Source organism: Hippocampus comes, unplaced genomic scaffold, assembly GCF_001891065.2.
Source record: "Hippocampus comes isolate QL1 unplaced genomic scaffold, H_comes_QL1_v1.1 scaffold367, whole genome shotgun sequence".
Classification (NCBI taxonomy): domain Eukaryota; kingdom Metazoa; phylum Chordata; class Actinopteri; order Syngnathiformes; family Syngnathidae; genus Hippocampus; species Hippocampus comes.
This window is the reverse complement of record NW_017805741.1, coordinates 1,528,572-1,552,143: the sequence shown is the minus strand read 5'-3', so window position 1 is coordinate 1,552,143 and position 23,572 is coordinate 1,528,572. Positions and strand designations below refer to the sequence as shown.

The following is a 23,572-nucleotide window of genomic DNA, read 5'->3' as shown; positions in this document are numbered from 1 at the left end:
GGATATTAAATTAGGACGGAAGTGACGCAACCGCGCACAGTACGGCACCTGCTTCCCGCCGTATCATCAGGCATCGCAACAGGAAGTTAATTTGGTGAGTCGCATCTCGTTGATGACCCGTACTAATGATCAGTTTTATAAAAATATTTCACTTTGTTTTTCTTTTTCTACTGTGAGGTGTGCTCAATTAGTTTTCTGATTTGCTACAAGCCCACATTGCTTTGTGTGTTGTTATTTAATTTACGTTTTGTCGAGTGGAAGTTTTGACATGTTGAATTGATAGCAAGTGCTTGTCTGTTACGCAGTCATGTCAGAGACCGAATGCGACTTCACCATTGCTCCCGCCATACTGTGTTGGAGATAATATTTGTTTCTTTTAAGCTTTGCTGTTCGTAATTGTTCGTGTTGTTTTTCATTTGGTCGATTGTGTTAATGGTGTTAGCCCGCAGTTCGTCGCGCGTCACACATACTCTTAACAATATAAAAATGAGATTTTCTGGATGAAACCTCTGCCTCGTTTTTGAAACACGGCACTTATTTTTTTCAAATCGTGTTTTGTTGGTTGGTGAAAAATTATAAATTTCGATCTTCCCATCATAAGACGCTACAAATTCAGTGGACAGTTAGCACCCTCTTGTGGCCAAACAATGATTAGCTCCCAAAAGACAAACGTTCGGAATTAAAATCCATATTTACATTTGATTTAATTTCATGGAAATACGTGAAAAAATGTAAGACTGTAAACGAGTTGTCTTTCACCACCAGCAAAGTATATCAAACTTTAATCACGTAAAAATACAGTACTAATTAAACTGTGTGCTGGATGTTTTACGGTACAGCCCATTTCGAGGGACAAGCAAAGACATCTGAATTCGGCCGTGGCCGTTGGTGATCTATTTTCTGGCTCACACGACTCAAATAAATTCTTAAAAATTTGAAATAAATGACTGTCAATGATAAAAGCATCCTAAATCATCCATTTAAATATCAAAATAGGTCCAGATAAAAGTTTAGATACAGTAGCGTCATCAGATTGACGGTTCACACTTCTGGACATTAGGTGGCAGTAAAAGGCCATTTTTTTTCTCACTGTTATACTTATCTAACTTAGAGTCATATTTGTAAAACTGAAAATATTATGTTGAATTCTAAAAATAAGGACGAATATGTTCAATCTAAATCCCAAACAGCATTTTAATAAGGACAATACTGTATATCGAACCCGGATATTCTGTGTTGAACTCGGGAAATGTAGTTTTGTTTCCGTGTATTCTTTATATGAATTTACGTACGCTCACTTCAGCTTCACAAGTGGCAGATGGTTCTCGCTGCGTACTTAACGCACACTCGTCTTGAGTTTAGTGCGTAGTGATTCCGCTACCTTCTGAAGGCTGTTGGGGGTAAACCTACGCGTTCTCATCAGTTCCCTTTGGTACCTGTCGGCCTATTAATCTCCTACACGTTTGTCCCAAATGTCTGCGACGTGTTCGGGGAGCGGAGAACGCGCAGCCCACGCAAGGGAAGTTCCTTTTGGCCGCAGCGCAACGCGGGAACAACTTAACCTCTCGATGGATGTGAAAAGTTAGCGCCGCCACGACAAAGACGGGGGACTCCTTTGCCCTTCGCTTAGACTTGAGGTGAGAATCGCCGACGTTTGAATGGACTCGTGCTAATCAACTTATGTCCGACCGCGTGAACACCTTCGATTGAAATCGTGCCGTCTTTGTTGACAAGCTCTTTCAGTCAGCTGGCTACGCTGTCAAGCTAATGTTTGTATCCCTCCTGTGGCACCATTCCCGCGTTACCGCTTTGGCGACTAATAGAGCGATTGTGTGACGCTAGTGTCCAATACATTTCAATTAACGCAATTTCCAAGAAGGTTGTGTTGAAAATGACTTAGTCATGCTCTTTATGACCCATTGGCTGATTGCATGGGATGAGCAAAGGTCACGCCACGCTTACCCGAGGCTCGAAACGACTCGTTGAGTTAAATGGAAAACTGTAACGGTCATGAGACTGCATTCGCTGTTTTTTGGGTGGCCCAAGGCAAACCAAGTCATGGGGCCCTCCGTATCCATGTAGTGACTCAAGTTTTACATTCACCCCAGCACAAGGTAGGTCAAGAAACAATTCAAGTTGCTCCCGTTACAATTAAAACCCCTGAGAAAAGAAAATATTTCAAATGACAACTGTACTATTGTTGTGATACCTGGAGTAATACTTTTCTAATCGCAATTGCTGCAATTAGGGGAGGAAAAAAATGCTTCATTTTGGTCAGGTATCTTTTATTTAAAAGGCGGGCCTATGATGGACTTTTTAAAAGGTATCAGTTGCCGTAGAGCCTGCCGATACCGGCAACCGATACCTCAGGCAAAACAAAATCTCACATTAGGTCCTCCTCGCCAGTAGTTGGCGCTACACCGTGGCGTTTTGACCCTAGTGAATCATCTTTTGTCAATGGGTGCAATGACATTTTATGTATCGTACTCAAGAGAACACTTGTAGTGGTGTCAGCTGGAAAAAAAAAGATACAATAAACCATATTTTCATATTGGTAATTGGTGTCTTTGTTAAGGAACCTTTACAAGGTGGTGTGAAATCAGCCCCCGTCCCAGAGGGAATCGAAATGAAATCCAACCTCTCTGTCGCGGCCTGTGAGCGTTGCGCAGCTGCTCTCTCCAGAAGGCCAGGTGGCCCCACGGACAGGTGCACCACGGACAAAGAGTTACAGTTACAGAGTCTTTATTTGCGTTACGGTAGGCATGTCGCTGCGTTATGGCCGTCCCATTCAAACATGCAGGATTAGGGACGTACTGTATGAGAAGACCACAAGGTGATTGCGTAAATCGTCGGAAGCCAGTTCCATGAAGCAGATAACTGCCTGTTCGGTCCTTGTAGCAGTTCCCCTTTCTAATCCTAATTGCAACTCGATTTTTTTGGGCGCTAAATCTTCTCGACGCTTCGCCCTTTAACAAACAAGTCAAACAATATTAGGATCTGCATTCTTTGACGTGTCAAAGCCATGGGAGCGGATTTTCCTGATAAACCAGCTTGAGTGTGAACAACTCATTTCATGATCGGGCTAGTCATGCCCGTTGCAGACTATGACCAACACGCCCCATTTTCTTTTTTCTTTTTTTTTTCCACCCCCAGTGGAACCGAGCAGAGTCCCAGTGAAATGAGTGCGTCTGCGACTCAACGTCTCATTTTTTAACACGCAGCCGTCCATGGAATGAAGATGCACTGGCAAATATGTGAGTCATGTCAAGTTCTGGTTCGATAGCCTCTGTGTGTGTTTTTTTTAAATGCGGTCTTTTCCGGGTGAGCAATGAATTCAGCGAAGATTAGGAATGAGGTCAACAAAGTGAGATGAAGTGGAAGAGTGAGGGGAAGTTTGAAGGCTTATCTCAGTAATGTGAAGGGACAGCAGAGTGGTGATGAGCAGCGTGGTCACCGACTGCCATCTTCTTGTTTGTTAACCCTTTGCTAGTTTAAAAAAAAAAAAAACACTCTTTATTATGCGAAGTTCTTTTTTTTTTTTTTTTAAACCATTGATTCCGGAGATTGACAGTTGGTTTGACTTAACACAATTGCAGGCATGCTGCGGTGGACGTTGTAAGGTCAATCAAACGCGCGGCTGAGCTTGAGAGGAGTCTCGGCAGCGAGTGGGGTGCGTTGCCATGTGTGATGTTTGTGCATTTTTGAGTTCCAGTTTTAAAAACACGAGCTCAACCAACTGGTCTTGATGTTTTTGTGGGCCCCGAGGCAGTCTCTCAGAGTGGAGTAGAGCCACTTTCATTTGATTTCAACATTGACATCAGATGCACATGATTGAAATGTTTGAAAATAACATATCATCGGATTTATTTTAAGATACAGAGGGGGAAATGACATTAGTTTATCACACAGTTAATCGTGTGCAACCAAAAGTGAAGTTATTTTTATCGACTATCTACTTTGGATACGCCCGCGACTCTATTTTCTTTCTTGCCTCTTTTTTTTTTTTTTCTTCTAACATGATCTACATTTCTTACCTCCCCCCTCCTTTTACACGCCCCGCGTGTTCAGACTGAGACGACACCTAACTGAAGTGGCTTGTTTACAGGCCGCATAAGCAGTACATGCAGTTGGACATTGAAATAGCAGTAATGTGGTTACTCTGAAACATTTGATTTGAATGAAAGGTATGACATGTTCAAGAAAAGGTTTTGTGTGTGTGTGTTGTGAAAAAAAGGTGCTCATCACAATTGTAAGATGTTATGGCATTGTCAAGTCTCGGTATTTTGGTATCGGCAAGTACTTGTACTCGGTCATTGGTGTATCCCTAATTTCCCACTTGTTGTGGATATAATGGGTATTGCAAACAATGGACAGTTTAAAAAAAAGACTAATTATTTTTACTTCTTACTTTTCTTCTAAATTCACAGTTATTTGTTTTCCTTACAAAAGCACCGGTACATATTCTTGAGTGCAGATGGTCGGTACTTTTGCCACCGCTGCATTTCCTTAATAATGACTCAAACCTCACAGCTCAGACCCTGTTGAGATTTGTTTCAATCTCCTGCCTGCCAGCTTCGTTTTCTGCCGGTGGGGGCTGGGGGGGTGGGGGGGTAGTGCGCATGCGGGCTGCAGACTCTCCAGTAATCCGCCGTTCAGGGGGCGATCGCACGCGCATTCACGGCGCTCTCGCTGTCGTCGAGCTGGGAATGAAAATCATGTGCTGCGATACGCACACAAGCGGACGACAAGCGCGTTTTGACGGCGCCCACCCGAATGGAGCCACTTGATGACACGCTGCGGTGAATGGAAGCCGTCCTGCTGCATTCAGGGAGAACACTGGGCATGTCTGCTTGGAAAAGGCATTCATGTTAGCGGCATGTGCAGCGAGTCAATGCTTCTCTTGGGAAATGATCGGCTCCCAAAAGAGAGCCGGGGGGAGATCTTGGAGTAGATGACTGACCGTTTGGTGCGCAATTCCCTTTTTCATCGGCATGCGTGTTGACTGCATGGAGACTCGCTCCCTGGCCTCTCGACTGTACTACTGAAGGAAGAGGACACAAGCATGCTTTTTGGGGGGGAGGGCAGTGGGGGTGAAATTATGCATTCTCTAACTGGTTCAATCTGAAAAGTGTATCTGTGTGTGTTTACATTGATTACTGCTCACGTAACAGCCAGCAGCGAATTGATCAGCTGATGTGATCCTGGCTTTTTCTTGCATGGAAAACGACACTCTCTGCATTCGATTTGTGACACTTGTTTTACTGCTCTTAAAGCAAACGGAGGTTCCTATCGTCCTATTGTTTTTTTATTGTAACACTTCGCATGCGTGTGTGTTTTTAAAATCACTTTTGCCTTCCTTATTTGAAGTTATCAGCTGCTTAGACCCTGTGCTCGGCGAGAACATCCCCAGCCAGAAACAGTTGTATATTTTGCAAGAATCTCTCTGAGTTGTGTAATCTTGGGTTCTGCTAAATACCTTTTAGCGTGGGAAAACATTTCCCATGAGGATGAAGTCCACGGCTGATGTGCAGCTGTTGCCGGTGAGGGGGTTCAGCTGGAGTCCAGCTGTTAGCCAGACCGGATGTTTGACATTTGAGATTTTGGAAAAGTAGCATGCCTGGTAGTTTTGCCAACACCCTCCCCAGGAAATGCAGCACATTGATTTTCTCTTACTGGATGTAACTCAGGATTCATGCCGCTATTGATTGTTTGCAACCGTCTGCGTGGACCAGGAGACTGATGTCGATGGCCTGGATGAACCCGGCCATTCTTCCAAGAGGCGGCGACAGTGAACGCGGTATATTTCTCAAAGAGGAGGACCAAGCATGAGCCTGCACAGACTGATGAGACATGTGCGAAGGTACGCGGGACGAATGAAGAGTGGCACTCTGGAGAGAGGTCAAAAATCAACAAGAAAGACAATTAATTATAAGGCACCGCTGTGACGGAGCGACGGACTGACGTGTCTGCGAACTCCCACGAAGCCTGGCTACTTGAGACCGGAAGCTTCGAGACTGCAAAACGGTGCTTCCGACAACCCCTTCTTCTCCAACCGCTCGTCCGTTGCTGGCACTGTGGCGATGGGGAGCTCGGCCTCGTCCCTCACCGCAGAGACAGAGTCGGACCGTGGCTTTCGCGGCAACCCCTACCCGTCGTCTCCCCCGGTGGGCTGGCTCAGGACCAGTCACAGCAGCCCAGTGTGGGGCGGCGCGTTCATCACGCGCCAGCAGCAACAGCAACTTGCTGTGCGGCCTCACCGAGAGCGCAGGTAAGCAACTGGAGTCATTCGGCAGGCATGGAGACAAACGGTGCAAAACCTTTCACAGCTTCCACTTGAAAAAAATACCGGACAAGTACACAATGTATCGGTACCCCTCTGTTCGCATGGACAGAATAGAATTGTCCAAAATCTCAAGGGATGCGCAAGAATGTCGCGCTGTACGGTGTCTCGGCAACACTTCTTGGCGACAGCTCACGGAGAATTTGGTGGCCTCCCAGCCGTGGGTCAACTCGCACAACCTGATCCAATCTGAGGCTTTATTTTCATGTTGTTTTTCTATTTTGGACTGAAAATCTGGCTGAGCTGGATTTGCAGACCAAAATCCCACCACTTGGCCTCTGCGAGCACATTATGGAGCGTTTTGGCAGTGTCGATGGTGTCTCCTGCAGAGGTGATGGAGCTGACTGTTTGGAACCCTGTGAAAACAAGCCCGCGGGGGGCCGATTAGAATAGGAGCTCGTTATGACCGAGCCCTGCCTCAATTTGGGGGAGTTAATGAAAAATTCCATGCAGCGTCAGCATTCCTCAAGACCCGGGCAGCACTTCCAGGCATGAGCCAGCCCTCAATAACAAGTTGCAATCAACCCTTGAGGGTCATCTGAGCAACAGATAGGGACACATTCGGTCCCTGTGAAGACAAAACAATATTGTGCAATTTGTGTTCTTGAAGCTTGAACGTGTCTCTCCAACACGCACTGCTGTGGTGAGGCAAGCTTTGTTGAGCTGTGACGGAGCATGAAATCTAGCACCAAGGCCTTCTGCTTTTGGAGTAAGCCTGTCTTTTATTCTGAAGCATATTTTCCGGCTCCAATGTTTTCAGCTTTATTTTTCTTTCGAGGTGGCGCTGATACTTTCGGCCCGGAGTAAGTTGGCCGGTGGGGTTTCATTAAGCGGCCCTTTGACTTTGGGGAACTGTTTGTGCGGAATGATTTTGTGCCATCGGTTCTCACAGGAGGACACTTGCTGGCAAATCTAGAACGTCTTTTCTTTGAGGTATCCACCGTTTGCGCATTTGTTTGCTGGACTGCAAATGGGAATCCATTCCAGCCGAAGAACGTGAAACTAAAAACGTAGCACTGCACTTTCCGCATACAGCTTCCTCTTCATTTCTTTGCTATCTTTCTGGAGCGGCATCATTTTTAGCCACCCTGACGGCTAATGACTTCGGTAACCCCGAGCATCAAAAGTCACTCTTCGCTTCAGACAGTCAATTCCAGTGACAGTTCTCTTTCAGCGTGATGGATGATTGCGTTTATCGCCCGTCTCCTCCGTGGGCTTTGCCCCTCCTTTTAATTGGATTAAAACTGACCAACACTGGACTGAAGCAGCATGCCTGCTCGCGGCGCCTACGCCTGAATTATTATTTCAGCGTCCTCTTCCGTGTTGAAAGCACCGCAACCTATTTAGCAATGCTCTTTATGTCCTAATGCTGTAGCTTTGTTTGCAAGACTGGATGATTACCGATTCCCCGCTCTCCATGTAACGCTGTCGTCGGAATGCTGGGATCTGCCGCTCATTATGTCAGCGGTCAGGGATTTCCGATCAATAATTGTCACCCTCTTTTAGGTTTGTTGCTTGGGCCGACTCTGCCGTTTTGCTGTGTCAGCATGGCTCGCGCTGAGAGGGCGAATCCCTTTGGTACAGTACCCGGGCTGGTCGCTTTCGTCTCCAAAGGCATCATGGCGTGCTAGCTTGCCTCCTCTCTGCCCGCGGTGCTCTATTGTCACTTCTTCCTCCCATTCTGGAGTGTCTTGTCGGCTTCCTGCTCGCGCTGGCGTTTTGCCACAGTGCACTAAAACCGAGTCGGACAGTTTCCTCTCTTTAAAAATTCCAGTTTCCCAAGCTGTCTCCTCTGCTGACACGTTCACTTGGCAAAAATGAGCACAGGTCATGAAATATTCACGGAGGGCAAAGCCAGAGGTCAGGCGCCGCTCGACTTCTTCCTTTGCCCTTTTCTGTGCTAGAGTTCAAGCACAGTCGCTCGAGAGCTCGTTAGGTAGAATCTTGTTAAAATGGGTGCCGTCGCCTTGGTCAAAAAGCGTTTGTGGTCGTATGTCAAGCTAGCCTAAATCGGCAACAACAGAAGCTTGACTCTTTTGGCAATTCTGTCATTCAGGAGAGGGTTCGGTCAAATTTTAGATGAGATTCATTCGAAAGTAACTGCAACTTGTATTCTCCAAAAGTGAGCCATATTAGATTTTATTTTGAAACGTGTTCCTTAGTCTGTGTCTCTGAAGTTTCCCTCCCAATTGCAACAGAATTTTTTCCCGCTGTGTCATCGCCTCACAGTGTGTCAGATTACAAAACATCGTGACGTGTTTCAACTTGTGTGTCAGAGAGAGAGACTTGTCGAATAGCGCAAGTCCGTCTTGCCAAGTTGCTGACCGATTTGATTGTGGTTGGCCTAAAATCACGGGTGCCAACAAGAATCCAACACCGAATGGCCGGCTGTCAGTTGTGTAATGTTGCCGACGCCGGCTCCATACCAGTTCAAACTCAAAGTCTGATTCCCACAAAGTTCAATGAAGATTTTCGAGCATTCTTTGAATTCTAAATGAATTACTCGTTATAATTCCTTCAAAATGAAAACCTTCAAATATTACCTTCCTGGTACTCTCCTCCTCACTTAAGTGTGAGTTTGTGGTGGCGTTAATATCGAGGCGTCAATTTTCAAGACTGCTCGCGTCTGTGTTGGATTAATAAAGTAAAAAGCTTCTTCAAGGAGCAGGCCAAGCCCCCCCCCCACCCCCCACTGCCCCCCTGGGCCCAGAGCCAAGTTTGGAAAGGGAGTGCTAATGACTGTCGCACAAAGGCCAAATGTCTCGCGGGGAGAAGCTGGCGGGACTCGGCTCACTTGATCTGGTGGCAGAGTTCCGTCCGCAGAGTATATCCGAGCAGCCAGTGGTAGACTGAGGTACACGCGGTCAGGAGTCTCAGCGCCCAGCCTCACCTTCCCATCACGCAACCCGCCATTGTCTTGCATCTATTTGTAGTCTGCACAGAGCTGGGAACTCTGAACTCGTTTGCAACTTTGCGCCCGAGCTCTGCAGCTTTCAAATTCTGTCACAGTCAACTGAGGACACATGATGGCCCCGCAGCCCGTGAGCATTTACGCAAGGGTCATTGATGCCCTGATCCTGATGATTTATTCAGACCGGCTACTTTGCAGCACTGAAATCTTCATTGCAAAGAGCTAATTATTGTAAAGGTGGACTTCCGTCTCTCTCACGCTTTCGCACCACTGTAAGCTCTTGGCTGTCTGCCCGGGTCTGCGATGCCGAGCAACCGAGGAGCTGAAGTGGGCATTTTTAGAGCAGCTTGACTGAACAGGGCCAAGGAGAAAAGGTTTGAGCACGGGTCCACTTATGAGCGAGTTTTTTTTTTCCCCCTCCCCCAAGTACTGTCCTGGGACCACAGGCCAGACATGTGCATTTGTTTTAATGAAAGGCCAGGATTGTTATATTTTATTGAGTTAGGTGTCCCTCATCGGTGCACACTTCCAGCAGAAAAATAAAGAGGGAATGAAGTGCGATGTTTGGAAAATCCTCGAGCATGTGATCCGCTCATTGTGAGAATGCTCTGAGCTCTCATGCCTGCTGCGGAGGGACAGACATGGTACATTTTCCATCCCTCAGCTCCGATGCCAACCAAATCAATTGATTTGACAAAGTTGCCATGCGGCCGACACCACGACTCTGCTCTCCCGCTGTCGAGGAAAACCGCCTGACAGTTATGGAAACGAGCTGTCATCAAGCGTGACGCACTGACGCTCATTTTTGTCATGGCCGTTGTGGGTCCTTGTAGACGGAAAGACCGACAGACAGGAGGATGGGCCTTTGGGTAGCTTGCCGTGTCATCAATTCTACCCTTGGCCAAGCTTTGTGAGATAAAAGGAAAACATTTAGCAGTCGGCTTCTTGGTGTGTTTTAACAGAAGCATTACAACAGTGACTCCAGAATTGATTTCCTCTCGCAGTCTTTTTAATAACACCATAAACACGTAATTTCCATAATTATATTACTAAATTCTTCAATTAATGTTGAAGCAAAGCTAATAGGCAACTCTTTAATTTTTTTTATTTATTATTATTATTATTATTATTTATTTTTTTTTTTATTGTAGTCGCTGGAAGACCGATATTCCCTTCTCTCTCCGGGGGGATGCTCGAGGTTGGAGTGCTGACGTCAGCCCAGGAGAATAAATACTCGGCTAATGGCTTCTGACATAATGTACTGGAACTTCTTCTTCCGTACTTTGATTGTCCTCGGGCGAAAGGCTGAGGCTGCAGACCAACCTCGGCACAAAAGTAAAGCATGTGACTCTGCTCTATCTACAAATAGATTCCACAGACATTGACCCCCACTCACAGCTCTCCGCCATTCCCCTTCGAAGCTCGTCACTTCACCGTGTTGTTGTTCACGCGTGAGCAACTTGAGTGACGGTGACTTGACAGTGTCGGTGAAGACAAAGGCACCAAGTACACATCCGTTGCTCTTCTGAAGCCTGCATTCCTATTAAAGGTCAGCGGGAGAGAGGTGTTCGACTAAGGGGATGGAGAGTTGTCTGTCACGTTTGTCGAGTGTCTGTCGAGAAGCAGCCAGAATCGTAGCTCTGTTATTGTGAGGCGATTGCAGCCTCCTCTCCTCCATCTCTTGCCCTCTCTGCTGCATTTTTTGGCTCTAATCATACAGCCATTGTGGATGGATTTAGTGCCCCCAGTACCCTCTGGAAAGAGATTTAATTTTTGCTCCCCTGAGCGAGGCAATCCTTCCCTCTCACACTCCATTTTTCCTTTCTTATTTTTTCTGGGTCCCATCCTCTCGTGGTCTCAAATGTTTGTTGTTGCCCCCCCCCCCCCCCCCCCCCCCGCCCCCCTACTCTTCCTTTGGACAACCACCATTATCTCAGTGGAAGCAAGTGTTCCCTCGCTTGGTAGTTTATCTTATTATTCACTCATCTCCCCAGCCGTCTTGAAATTTCATTTCCTCGTACTTGTTTCAGAAACCTGGCTTTAATAAGCAATAATCAACTGCAGCGTTCTGCATAAAGATATCGTTGGACTCCTCGTAGTTTTTGTATGGTTTCCGCAATTAAAAAGTCCTTTCCCAAGTTACGTGTCAAGGGTACCATTGCTGCAAGTTGGTGCATCGTGACAAGCCCCCGTTCCCTGTACGGGTACGGGGAAAGTACCTAAAAGGTTCAAATCTGACCTTCCGAATGGAGCTAATAGCAAATGTCCTAATATGGCAATGGTAGAATTTCAAAATGACGTGAGTCTTAACCGTTTGTTTTGGTCTTTTGCAGCCACTCTCACTCTCCTGGCTCCATGGCAGCTGCAGTGCGAGGCAGTGAGTGGTCATGTGGACGCTGCACCTTCTTAAATGTCAGCGGAGCCCCTCGCTGTTCCATCTGTGAGGCGCCTCGCCAGAAACCTGACCTGAACCAGATCCTTCGCCTGAGTAGTAGCGAGGAGCACCGCTGGGCTTGCCCCCGCTGTACCCTCAACAACCCTCAGGGATCGAGAGCCTGCTCCGTCTGCGGCTTCGGATCATCCTCCACCACACCGGCGCCCGCCATCACGACCGTTGCTGCCACCTCAAACGGTCTGCCCCCCGCTCCTACAACCGAACCCCCGACGCCCACCCTCACACCCGCGGTGCTTTCAGAGCCCCAAGGACAGGTTCCTGTGAAGGAGGACATGCTGAGAAGGTCAGAGAGCAACGGAGAAGTGGGTGGCATGGAGCAGCAGCAGCGGTCGGGCTGGGCTTGCCCTCGCTGCACGCTTCACAATACGCCCGTTGCAATGTCCTGCTCAGCCTGCGGCGGCCCCAGGAAACTGTCGTTACCCAAAATCCCCCCCGAGGCCTTGGTGGTACCGGAGGTTCGCACTCCTGTACTGGGGTTTCCTGTGGCCTCGGCAGGGACCGCCCCTCTAGTCATTGACCTAACTGATGACTCACCCCCAGCTCCGCCGTGCGAACCCCAAGACCCTGGCCCCGTGCCGTCCTCCACCTTCAGTGCTTTTTCCTCCCTCCAGAACAACCCCGTGCCACGGAGTAGGAGAGAGGTGCCTCCGACAGGCCGACCGACAAACCAAGTCCCTAACAGCCCAAGTCCCACCTCGCCTCCAAGTGCCAGCGTCCTCCCGCAGCCTGGCCCCCAGCGACCTGCCAAACCCAAGCACGCCCAACCCCAGGAGCCCTCGTACCCCAGCAAGCGCCTCAGTATCTTAGAAGAAGAAGAGCCTCCAAAGAATCAGCAGGCTATTCACCACCCTTCCTCAGGAGCCCCTACCTGGAAGTGCCCAGGCTGCTCTTTAGCTAACCCGGGCGGCTCGTCGAAATGCGAAAGCTGCCGCTCGTCGCGGGCCGGTGCCGACTTAATCGATTTGGGTTGCGAGACGGTGCGCTTCACCCCGGCCAGCCCTTCCAGCCCGGACTTTAGCACCTGGGCCTGCTCCAAGTGCACCCTGCGCAACCCCACCGGTGCCCCAAAGTGCTCCGCCTGCGGGTCGTCCAAGCTGCACGGCTTTCAGGAGCAGCAGGCGTCCCTGCTTCGCTGCTGCGCGTACTGCGGCCAGGTCCCATCTGGGCCCGGCGCGGCATGCTCCTGCGCGCCTCCCTCTGCTTCATCCTCCACGGGTCATAAAACACGGAAACAGGGCAGGGGCTATTCCTGCTCATCTTCAGCCACCGCTTCTTCGAGTCCCGCCTCTTCCGCGAGCGTCTCGTCGAGCCTTCACGAGAGGCCCGGCCAGTGGAGTTGCCCGGCATGTACGCTGCTCAATGACGTGAAGGCCAAGAACTGCGCCGCATGCCACACACCCCAGCAGTACCTCACCCTTCGCAAGGTGATCAAGCCTCTGAAGAGGAGAGAGAGCATGCATGTGGAGGCCCGGCGGCGAAATGATGAGGGTGAAGCCAAGGAGCTGTGGGAGAACATTGTTAGCTTCTGCAGAGAGGTGAGAAAAATGCATCGACACACTTTTTCCACAGTAATATTGGAAGACGTATGCTTTTAGATGTTATTGTTGTTTCTGGAGGTGCAATTGTTTGGTTGGATTATATTTTCCATAGAGCTCGGCCACTATGTTGAAACTCTGTCAAGACTGCGAATGCCCTAAATGCAACGTCGCTTACATGTTCAGTTCACTTAAAAATCTCAGGCCAGCACAAGGCCAGTTCACTCACTGCATGTCATTTATTTAACACCACACAAGTATTTGATGATCATTTTTTTTTCTTTCATTTTTGCTTTGATTCATTGCTTCATTCCTGGTTGGAGAAGCTGTCTGAGAATACTTGTCCCCTCTTCTTTCACATCTTTTCCAGATTCTAGACTGGCATTCAAATGATCCCTCGCTCTTCCCAACCCTCCTCACTTCATTTCTCATGCTCAACCGGTCCCACTGTCGCAACGTTTTTGCGGCTGACTGCCTGGTGTGTGAACATGCTAAAGCAAACGCCGGTCCGGCCTATTTTTAGCCACAGAGCTTGAGTGCTGGGCAGAAATGAGCCGCTTCCCGACGGTGAACGTCCTCACTAAGGGCATCATCTGGACCTGCTCCATTTTAGTCATTCATCATCATTTGTGTTCGGATATCCGAAGCTTGAAGGGTATCAACACCGCCCCGTACTGTCGCTGCACCTTTCGTGTAACAGAACTGAAAGCTGACCGAACAAGACTGGCATCGATTTCTCTTTCCTCCTCCTACGTCACTCTCGGTCTCCAACATTGTTTCGCCAAATTTGTGGCCAAACCTCGAGTAGGTCTGGTGGTGTGACTTGTCACCATTAACAGCTGTTTGCCTCACCACGGCCTTGGTGCTTTCCGCCAGAGCTCCTTTCCGTTTTCGATGAATTAAGTGTGATGCCGTGAAATGCGCCTCGATGCATTCTTGCTGGCCTGTTTCTGCAGGAGAAAACAACAGAGCATCGGTGCCACCGATGATTTTGGCTCCAAGCTTACCACCCTCCAAAAAGCAGGCTTGGATGTTTGCCAGTTTTGCATCTGCTGGGAGCTGTCAGGGTGGGAATAGTCTGTTTTTGCTTGCTGGCATGTCGCCACTGTTTTGGAAGCAGGGAATCGCGCTCTGTCAACTTCACAACGCCTTCGACTCTGAATCACTGTAAGATCAAGCCCCATGAGCAAATCATTTCAGATGTCAGCTCCGCACAAGAATGGAGTACCCTTAAAAGATCAAGATGATTGTCTTTTCGAATAATAGTCACCCTTCCAAGTTTTTTGTTTTTTAATGTGCGGAACATAGGCCACTGATTTATTTGGGTCAGGTACAAAAAGTGTTTTTGCACCAGTATGAGCAGAAGGCCAAAAATTGTGCTTTTACATGACTTTTGACAGTTGTGGCATTTTCCCTGGAGATTCAGAGTCATTCAAAGGACAGCAACCGGATTATTTAATGGAGTAGCTTACAGGCTCAGCATGATCCCTCGGTTCCTGGTCTTCATGCACTTATTTTGAAGTCAAGGGCCCAAGTGTTTTTGTGTGACAGTAAATCTACCTGCATCCATAAAACGTCAAAGCTAGTTCAAGGGGTTGTGCATAAACTGTTGAACTACGCACTCTGCGTTGCTACATTGCGACCTTGGATGATGGCGGCGAGGCAGCGACACTCGTCTGGTCACTAATGCGGCATCAAGGCAACCGAATTGAATTATGGGAAGGGACTGGCGAGCAATCAATTTTCCTCACCGGGAGCTACCAGCGGGGCATCCGCATCACATCCCCTGCCTGACTCAGTAGTTGGTACCTATGAATACTCATACTTGTATTAGTCTGCAAAAAAAGTGGGATGGGTAAAGCATCTAGAATCAGTCATCCCTCTCCCGCTCTATAACAACTTGTGTGTGTCTGGTTGTCCCGCCCTTTTCCTTGTCTCCTTTTCACGTTCCATCCTCTCCCGTGTCCTTTCTCACCCTCAATTAGAACACGGTGAACTTTGTGGACGACAGTTTCCCCCCGGGACCTCGTTCGGTAGGCTTCCCCGAGGGCGACAGCGTCCAGCAGCGAATCAAAAAGTGGCTCCGCCCCCACGAGATCAAATGCAGCAACTTCAAAGACCGAGGCGTCAAGTGGTCCGTTTTCCGCACACCGCGACCTTCTGACATCCTTCAGGGGCTGCTGGGAAACTGCTGGTGAGCTGTCGGAACGCATCACAAGGAAGTAGGACGCTCCTCGGGCTTCAGAATTTCACTTTTACAGGCAGGCCGTGCTCGCTATGTGCAGAAAAATCTGGAGTGCTGCAATCACATCCCCTCTCAAAGAAGTCACGCTTCCTCACATAAAAAAAAATTTAAAAAATCTCAATTTGTAAAGTCTAATGCAACATCTTCTAACGTGATAAAATAAAAGAATTTGGGTTTCATTCCCCTTATTTAATGGAAATGAAGACCTTATCAGAACCGACGGCTAATAAAATCTGTGCTCTGTTCATTGGAGTGGAAAAGACAGAAACGAGAGTCCAGAGTCCAGTGTATTTTTTTTTCTTTCCTCTTTGCAAAATATTTCACAAGCCCCGAATTCAGCCTTGCACATAGAGCAGGAAACGATGGTGACTAACACAAAGAAATGATGAAGAAAATATGATGTCAGAAAGAGTGGAGAAAAAAAATGACTCCCCCACAATATAAAAGCGAGATCATAGTGCAAAGATGCACAAATGGATTTGACAGGAAGATAATCCAAACCAAGTCTGGAAATGTGCTTTATCTTTCTGTTCTTGCTTTGCACCCTTTGGGGTGTGTACATGATCATTGTCTCACACAAACACACACACACACACACACACAGGCCAAAGTTAAATCGCTCACAAAGTTGTCCCGATACTAGTTTCATCAGCAGCGCACACGGCTTATCAAAAATAACCCTCCCTAGAGCCAAATCCTCTCACTCTCAACAGGATGTAACCCAATTTTCTCTCTCTCTCTCTCTCTCTCTCTCTCTCTCTCTCTCTCTCTCTCTCTCTCTCTCTCTCTCTCTCTCTCTCTCTCTCTCTGTCTCTCGCTTTAAAACACACACACAGGACATGCGCACACACAGTTGTTCTAATAACTAGTAAACAACCAAGCACGCACCAGCCAACCCAAGAGAAGTAGTGTAGAGATGTACCAACCACTCCTGTTGATGAAAACGGCTGAAATACAAGCTGACAGCATAGTAACCAAGGATGGGCAAAAAACAAAGAAAAAAATTCTAGATAGATAATTATTTTTTTCCCTTTTGTATTGTTTTTCCGTTGGCAAAAAATGTCCATCATTTCCGACAATTCCAACGTGAAAGCGGCTTGTGATCCTAAACGGTGATGTTTCACCAGCATTGGTTCATCCACGTTGAGCCCACAGATGCCATCGCTTGCTTCCGTCAGCACCGTGTGGATAAGCGTCGCCTTCTTGCTTTTTGTCGGTCCAGGTTCCTCAGCGCTCTGGCCGTGTTGGCCGAGCGTCCCGAGCTGGTGGAGAGGGTGATGATCACCAGGACGATTTGCACCGAGGGGGCCTACCAAGTCCGCTTATGCAAAGACGGGACGTGGACGACGGTGCTGGTGGACGACATGCTGCCCTGCGACGACTACGGTTTCCTCCTCTTCTCCCAGGTGTGTCTGCACGCCAGGCGCCTGACCCGCTCATGCCGGGGGAACGGTACAACGATGTCGCGCTGAGGTCTGTCCGTGTGCGACTGACAACGCCGTTGATCGATTGCCTCGTGAAATGCGACCGCTCGGGCAAAAGTAATGAATTTGCGTTGGTTAGACCTCTGTTTGGTGCCGAATCGTTGAAATGCGTGAGCTCTTTCAAATCTTTGACGAGGCCGTTGGGCGGACTTTTTTCCCCCGCTTCCCCCGAACTGAACAGCAGCCGAATCCCATTTCTAAATTCAGAACCAAAACAGGAACAAAGCTGGACCATTTTAAAAGCCGTGAATTGGGAATCATTTGTGTGATATGACTGTCCCCAGTTTGACACGTGACACTGTGCGTGTGTGCGTTTGTGTGTGTGCGTGGTCGTTCCAGGCCCAGCGGAAGCAGCTGTGGGTGGCACTGATCGAGAAGGCCCTGGCCAAACTCCACGGCTCCTACTTTGCCTTGCAGGCGGGGCGCGCCATCGAGGGCTTGGCCACGTTGACTGGGGCGCCTTGCGATTCGCTCATGCTGCAGGTCAGCTCCACCAACCCGCGGGAGGAGCCCATCGATACCGACCTGATCTGGGCCAAGATGCTCAGCTCTAAGGAAGCGGGGTAAAGCAACGCTTCCGTCATCCTTTTTTTTTTTTTTCCCCTCGGACAATACAGATCAGCACAATGTCAATGGCAAGATGTCGTGAAAGGTGACCGGTGTTTTGGCACAGGTTTCTGATGGGCGCCTCGTGTGGAGGAGGCAACATGAAGGTAGATGACGCTGTCTACGAGTCTCTGGGGCTGCGGCCTCGCCACGCCTACTCCATCTTGGATGTCCGAGATGTCCAAGGATACAGGTACGAAACTGGTCCTGGAACCACTCTTTGAGAGGGATGCTCCTCGCCTCGCCTCCCTCCCTCATCACGCTGCACTTCCCGCTTCCAGGTTGTTGCGACTGCGCAACCCGTGGGGTCGATTCTCATGGAACGGCAGCTGGTCGGACGAGTGGACGGACTGGCCTCAGCACCTGCGTCACGAGTTGATGGCGCATGGAAGCAGCGAGGGCGTCTTCTGGATGGAGTACAGCGATTTCATCAAGTAAGAGCCGGCGGCTGCGTGATGACACAAAGTTCACAAAGTTCAAATCCGTCATTTGTCAGGCATTTAAACTTTCCTTGCGCTCGCACAATTTTTGACTGGCGTTTTCAGCAAGTTGAATCAGTCCTCGTACTTTTTTCGACGATTCTTTAGCCAGCAATATTTGAATTTTGGCTTCCCTGTTCCTCTCCCTCACGGCCCCCAGGAGTCATGACAGCTCATCGACCCTCATTTCCTAACAGGATATTTCGTCAACGCTCGCGTTAGCACGCACGCCGCGCCGCAGTCAGTCACCGCGCTCGGAGTTGCGACGGCCGCACTGATATTTTGATGCTCATTGAATGTGAGCTACGCGCCGGCTGCCCAACGGGCGCTTTGTCTCGATTCCGGACGTGCAGCCTTTGGGGAAATGTGAAATGCGTGAATTTTCAGTTGGGCACATTTGATCTGAAGAAAAGACGCTCTCCGCGCAAGCGGCTTGAAAAAGCCAAGGCTTGTGCTTGCTGAAAACGGCGAAAAGGGATTCTCCAAATGTCATCTGAGTCCAGCGCGATGGACACGTGTCATGTGACGGCGCGTTTAGTGAGCTCATGCCCCTGCGGATTTTACCCACCATCTGCTTTTGGCAGCAATCTGAGCAACGCGGCTGCTGCTGCGGCTGCTGTTGTTGTTATGTTGACACGCACCAAATGCCCTCATTTCAGCAGGGTTCTACCACCATGCCTGCATTTTCTTGTTTTATTCGGTTCATCTTTCGGTGCCTTCCATTTTAAATGTTTCATCATGAAACAGAACAATTTCATGAGCCATGTGAAATAGCCAACCATCCATTTTCTGTACACGAGACTCACGGCCAGTGTTTCAGCTTCTGTCTGATAACTTGAGGGAAAAATCTAGCGGCATCGCCTGATTGCTGTTCAATATATATGATTTTGAACTATGGGGAAGAAAATAACTATTTCTTCCATTAGTTTAGAGTCGTTTTCATATTAGTTACAGGAGGTGAGTTGATTTTTAAATTTAGTTTGAATTTGTTTTCATGTAGAGATGTTTATTGAACGAAGAAATGGCACGATTGTGGTGGCTTGCAATAGTGGAGCACTGCACTGCGTCATACTGAGAGTGTCCGTGTGCCAGCGTGTGTGTGTGTGTGTGTGTGTGTGTAATCAAACCTTTGCTTCAGTTCCTTCGGATCAACTTGTGGGGGGAAAAAAAATTGAAAGTCATAATTGTGTGTGTGTCTCTGTGTTTGTTTTTGTGTGTGTGTGTGTGTGTGTGTGTGTGTGTGTGTGTGTAGAGAGTATATGTGCGCAAGGGTGCGCGTGTCGAGTAAAACAGGAGATGCAGTAAGTTCAGGAGGGCCGAGGCAGCTGTCCTCTTTGAGCAACTCCACCTGAAAAATGTGTTTGGCCCAAAGGACCCCATCTGTCTTTTTGTCCCGCTTTCCCTCCCACACGTAACGTCTCGGCCTGCGCCCGCCTGGACCGAAACAAAAGCAAACGAAACCAGGAGGGACGCAAAGGCAACACAATGGCTTTTGAAGCCTCCATTTAGAGAACGGCGTCTCCTCGCTCCTCTTCCCCACAGGTACTTTGACTCGGTGGACATTTGTAAGATCCACTCAGACTGGCAGGAGGTGCGGCTTCAGGGATGCTTCCCCAGCAAAGCCAGCGGGCCGGTGACTGTCATGGCGCTCACTGTGCTGGAGAGGACGGCGCTGGAGTTTGCTCTCTTCCAGGAGGGAAGCAGGTAAACGTGGACACGTGCACTGGATTCACAATCAAAGTAGGTATCCTCATCCATCCGTCCGTTATCCGAGCCGTTGATCCTCAGGAGCTTGCCAGCCAATCGCATCCACGAATGGCCATTCGCGCTCACACCTCGGGACCATTTAGAGTGGGGAATATTTTTAAATTCTTATTTCTCTCCCCCAATCACCAAAACTTTGACCCCCTGGCTCTTCAGGCGCTCGGACACGGCTGACAGTCACCTGCTGGACTTGTGCATCATGGTGTTCCGGGCCTCCTTCGGGACCAGTAGCAAGCTGACCCTGGGCCGCCTGCTGGCGCACAGCAAGCGAGCGGTCAAGAAGTTTGTTGGCTGCGACGTCATGCTGGAGCCCGGCGAGTATGCCGTGGTCTGCTGCGCCTTTAACCACTGGCAGATGAACGTGAGCGGCTCAGGAGGGCCGCCCACGCCCAGTAAGTGTCTTCAAACTTGTAACCGGTCGATTTCACGGTGAGCGGTGCGTTGGACACAAAACATGGACCAGAGGAAGCGGGGAAAATTCGCAAGCAGCACGTTAAAGGTTGAGATAAAACCATCCTCAAGCAGTTTGGTCGCCTCCGACTTGTGTTGCACCTATTGGGAAACGTAAGCTCCATTCACACAATGTAGAGATAAGCCAATGAGAACCAAGTCGCTCACCGTTGAAGAAATGTTGGCGTGTTTGTCGTCCAAGCCTTTCCGCTTGTCATCTTGTAAACCAACCGGATGACGGTTTTCCTCCCCGCAGTCTCCAGTCCAACCGGCGGAGCCCAGCGCCGGCCCAGTCAGGACTTCCCCGGCTACATCCTGGCCATCTACAGCTCCAGGCAGGTGATGGTGGAGCAGGTGGAGGCGGCTGCCGCCACGCTGGCCGACGCCATCATTCTTCTGACAGAAAACAAGGGTGAAAGACACGAGGTGCTTGTCTCAGTCTCCGTAAGAAAAGCCAGGACAAGGGATTTGGGGCTTTTTTTTGGGGGGGGGGGGTGATGAGATGTCTTTCTAATCATACTGTAAGCATTAGAATGTTTCCACGGGTGGAACTTTGGACCCAATTTTCCTGTGTTGTCAGGGCCGCGAGGGCATGACGTGCTACTATTTGACGCACGGCTGGGCGGGGCTCATCGTGGTGGTGGAAAACCGCCACCCCAAGTACTACCTCCACGTCTCCTGCGACTGCACGGACAGCTTCAACGTGGTGTCCACGCGAGGCAGCCTCAAGACCATCGACAGCGTGCCACCTTTACACCGGTACGTGCTCGGGTTTCACTTGGGATCGGCCTCGTAACCGTTTGGGATTTGTCATCATTGTTCGTTTTTGGTTTGGTAAATCCAATTCATTTTTAGGGCAGGTTTGTGTCGGATTTGTTTTCATTCTTTGAAAAATGCTTCGTTTTAATTCTGTTTGAAGTTTTTTTTTTTTTTTTAAATATTTGACGTATTTATTGAGAGCAGGATAAAGCAACAAAACACGGCTCAGTATTGCGTAAGAAAGTAAAACTGCAATTGTCAAACGCCAGTTTGACCTTCCTTCATCTGTACGGTCTACAGCAAACCTGAAAGCAGATGAATTGACAAAAACAAGCACAAAGGACATTTTAGTGAGTTAGAATTGTACTTCTTTTTAGTTCATTTCATAAATGTGACATCATTTCTTTTTAGTTTCCATTTCCATGATTTTTTTTTTTTGTTGTTGCAGTTTTCACATACATGAACAACCTTGTTTTGAACTAAAGAAAAAGTGATGGAAGACGCTTTTTGTGTTTTGTGATGAGCGCACACTATGAAGAAATGGGTCTGGGATCAAAATGAGCACGGTGGCACCGCGACAGCTCATGAATCCTCTTCTGAGTTGAGTCCACCTGTAAATGATTCACTGGTAGCGATGCATGTTATACGACACGTTCTCCCCGAGAGTTATGGCCCACATAAAAGGCAAGTACAAAATGTCACCCCCCCCAGATAGTTTCCTCTTTTAAGGCGATGGCTCCACTCCTTTTTTTTTTCCTTTTTAAATCGTCAGCCTTATTATTTTGCAATGTCCTGACTCGAAGGTTTCCTGAATTCTTCCTTGACAAAGGCAGAAATGCAGGCAGGGTGTAAGCCCCTGGACCGAATCCGAGAGTCAACGCTAAAGAAGAATATTCACCCGATTTTGTTTGCATGCCCTTCTCTGAACGGTCCCTCGTCTCTGCCTTTCTTCTCTGCCTTTCTTCTCCGCGTCCCCCTCCAGGCAAGTTCTGGTGGTGCTCTCCCAGCTGGAAGGAAACGCCGGCTTCTCCATCACGCATCGGCTGGCTCACCGCAAAGCCGCCCAGGCCTCCCTGGGGGACTGGACGCCCACCAAAGCCACGCACAGCCCGCAGCTCACCCCGGACATCGACGGCCTGCACCGCCCCAGGCCGCTATGACCACCGTCCTCGGCGGCGCCCGTTTATCCCACGGACGCTGAGGCCGCCGGAGCGCCAGGCGGGCGACGCCAGAAACGCGGACAAAGATGTGGAATGACGCACATCCGAATGTATTGCTCAACACTGAAGCTTTCTTGCGGCCCCTCAGGATGAACGAGGGCGGACTGGCGCCGCTCTCAAGCCCCGCTGACCGCTTGCGTGTGCGTGCGGTACAAAGCGCTGGATGTGGACTCCCAGTGCTGTAACTACTGAGCCATTTGCAACACTTCTTTTTTCCGCTTTCCGCCCACTCGCTAAAACAACTGGGGGGGGGGGGTGCACTGATTGTCTCCCACCCCACTGACACGACGGTACCTATTGAGCCAAACCTACTTGACTTTGTATTTTTTACTTGGACCATGCAGGTACAGGATGGATCTTGGGCGTTTTGCGGTGCATGTTCCAATGTCTTTGAAAAGTTCCCGCTCTGTCTCGAACTCAGGACCAAGCCGGTCGTGTGTCATTTGCACCAGAGTGCAGTCAACCCCCCGCCCGTTGGCCACTTTGGTGTTCATGTCCTTTGGCCCCATCTTGGAGCCAAAGAACTAATTGAAATAAGGGTAAGAGGTTCATTTAGCCATTTGAACCGAGTGCTCTGAGGTGAATCATTCCCGCAAGAGATCGTTTGCACGGCATCTTTCGGCGCCCGCGATGATGGCTTGCGTCCTGTCAAAAACCAACATGGCCTTGTCTTTTGTTTTCCCTGACACGTTATCCAAAAATCAACGCACCGAACGGCCATTCGATATGAAATGACTTACATTTGGCTCGGATATTTGTGAACACAATTGGCAAACAGAATCTGTTTTGCAAACCCCACACCATGTCGACTCAAGGATTGGGGCTTCTTTTTGGAAGCAGGTTCTTTGTTTGCCGCTTCTTTTTTCCGCCAGCCAGGTGTTGGGAAAGCAAAACGCCGGATTGATTTCACGAAGATGAGCTTTGTCTCAATGCTGTCGTCCGGCTCCTTCCTGGCTGGATTCCAGATTGGCGCAGTCCGGATGCTCTTTCCTGGCCCGCGGTTCGTTGAATTCCCAACTGCCGGGGTGTCTCAATGAAATCCATTCATTCTGCGTCTTCCACTTGGAAGGTCACCCAACCAATACTCGTTTCATTTTGACAGGTTTTGAGGCTTGGAAGGGAGTGTGAGGGCCGCTGTCTGGCCAGCCAGCCGGCGTCGTCGAGTCTCTCGAGAGGGGAGGCGTTCAAGTTTACTCTTGCAGCCCTTGTCGAGCAAAGCGCGAGCCTCCGGAGGGCCCCTTGCCATGCAGAGATCCCGTCAAATTATAATAATAATAATAATACAATTGTCCCCTCACAGCTCTTTCACGGTCATCGAAATGAC

General features: G+C 49.0%; 1 protein-coding gene and 1 long non-coding RNA gene across 4 annotated transcripts; one reads left to right on the top strand and one right to left on the bottom strand.

The window, feature by feature from the left end:
• The first annotated feature begins 487 nt into the window (after positions 1-487).
• capn15 (calpain 15) lies at positions 488-22,763 on the top strand. 3 transcript variants are annotated; one of them, XM_019883428.1, is made up of 14 exons: positions 488-1,637; positions 3,154-3,254; positions 5,688-6,268; positions 11,585-13,241; positions 15,227-15,435; positions 16,709-16,892; positions 17,310-17,533; positions 17,644-17,769; positions 17,858-18,010; positions 19,598-19,759; positions 19,976-20,211; positions 20,526-20,695; positions 20,850-21,028; positions 22,011-22,763. In XM_019883428.1, the coding sequence occupies exons 3-14, from the start codon at positions 6,081-6,083 to the stop codon at positions 22,186-22,188; spliced, it is 3,666 nt and encodes a 1,221-aa protein (XP_019738987.1). In that variant the 5' UTR covers positions 488-1,637; positions 3,154-3,254; positions 5,688-6,080; the 3' UTR covers positions 22,189-22,763. The 3 variants fall into 3 exon arrangements, with proteins under 3 accessions (XP_019738987.1, XP_019738989.1, XP_019738988.1); XM_019883430.1 differs by lacking the exon at positions 5,688-6,268; XM_019883429.1 differs by lacking the exons at positions 3,154-3,254; positions 5,688-6,268.
• LOC109523937 (uncharacterized) lies at positions 3,296-5,694 on the bottom strand. Its single transcript, XR_002169872.1, has 2 exons — positions 5,477-5,694; positions 3,296-5,041 (listed from the first exon to the last, which is right to left on the bottom strand). It is a non-coding gene; the product is annotated as an uncharacterized LOC109523937 (long non-coding RNA).
• Positions 22,764-23,572: the final 809 nt, after the last annotated feature.

Excerpts from the sequence above, each read along its gene's own strand:
- capn15 (XM_019883428.1), top strand. The coding sequence starts at position 6,081 with ATGGGGAGCTCGGCCTCGTCCCTCACCGCAGAGACAGAGTCGGACCGT. Across the intron at positions 15,436-16,708 it reads GGGCTGCTGGGAAACTGCTG|GTTCCTCAGCGCTCTGGCCG; the intron begins GTGAGCTGTCGG and ends TTGTCGGTCCAG. Across the intron at positions 17,534-17,643 it reads CTCAGCTCTAAGGAAGCGGG|GTTTCTGATGGGCGCCTCGT; the intron begins GTAAAGCAACGC and ends GTTTTGGCACAG.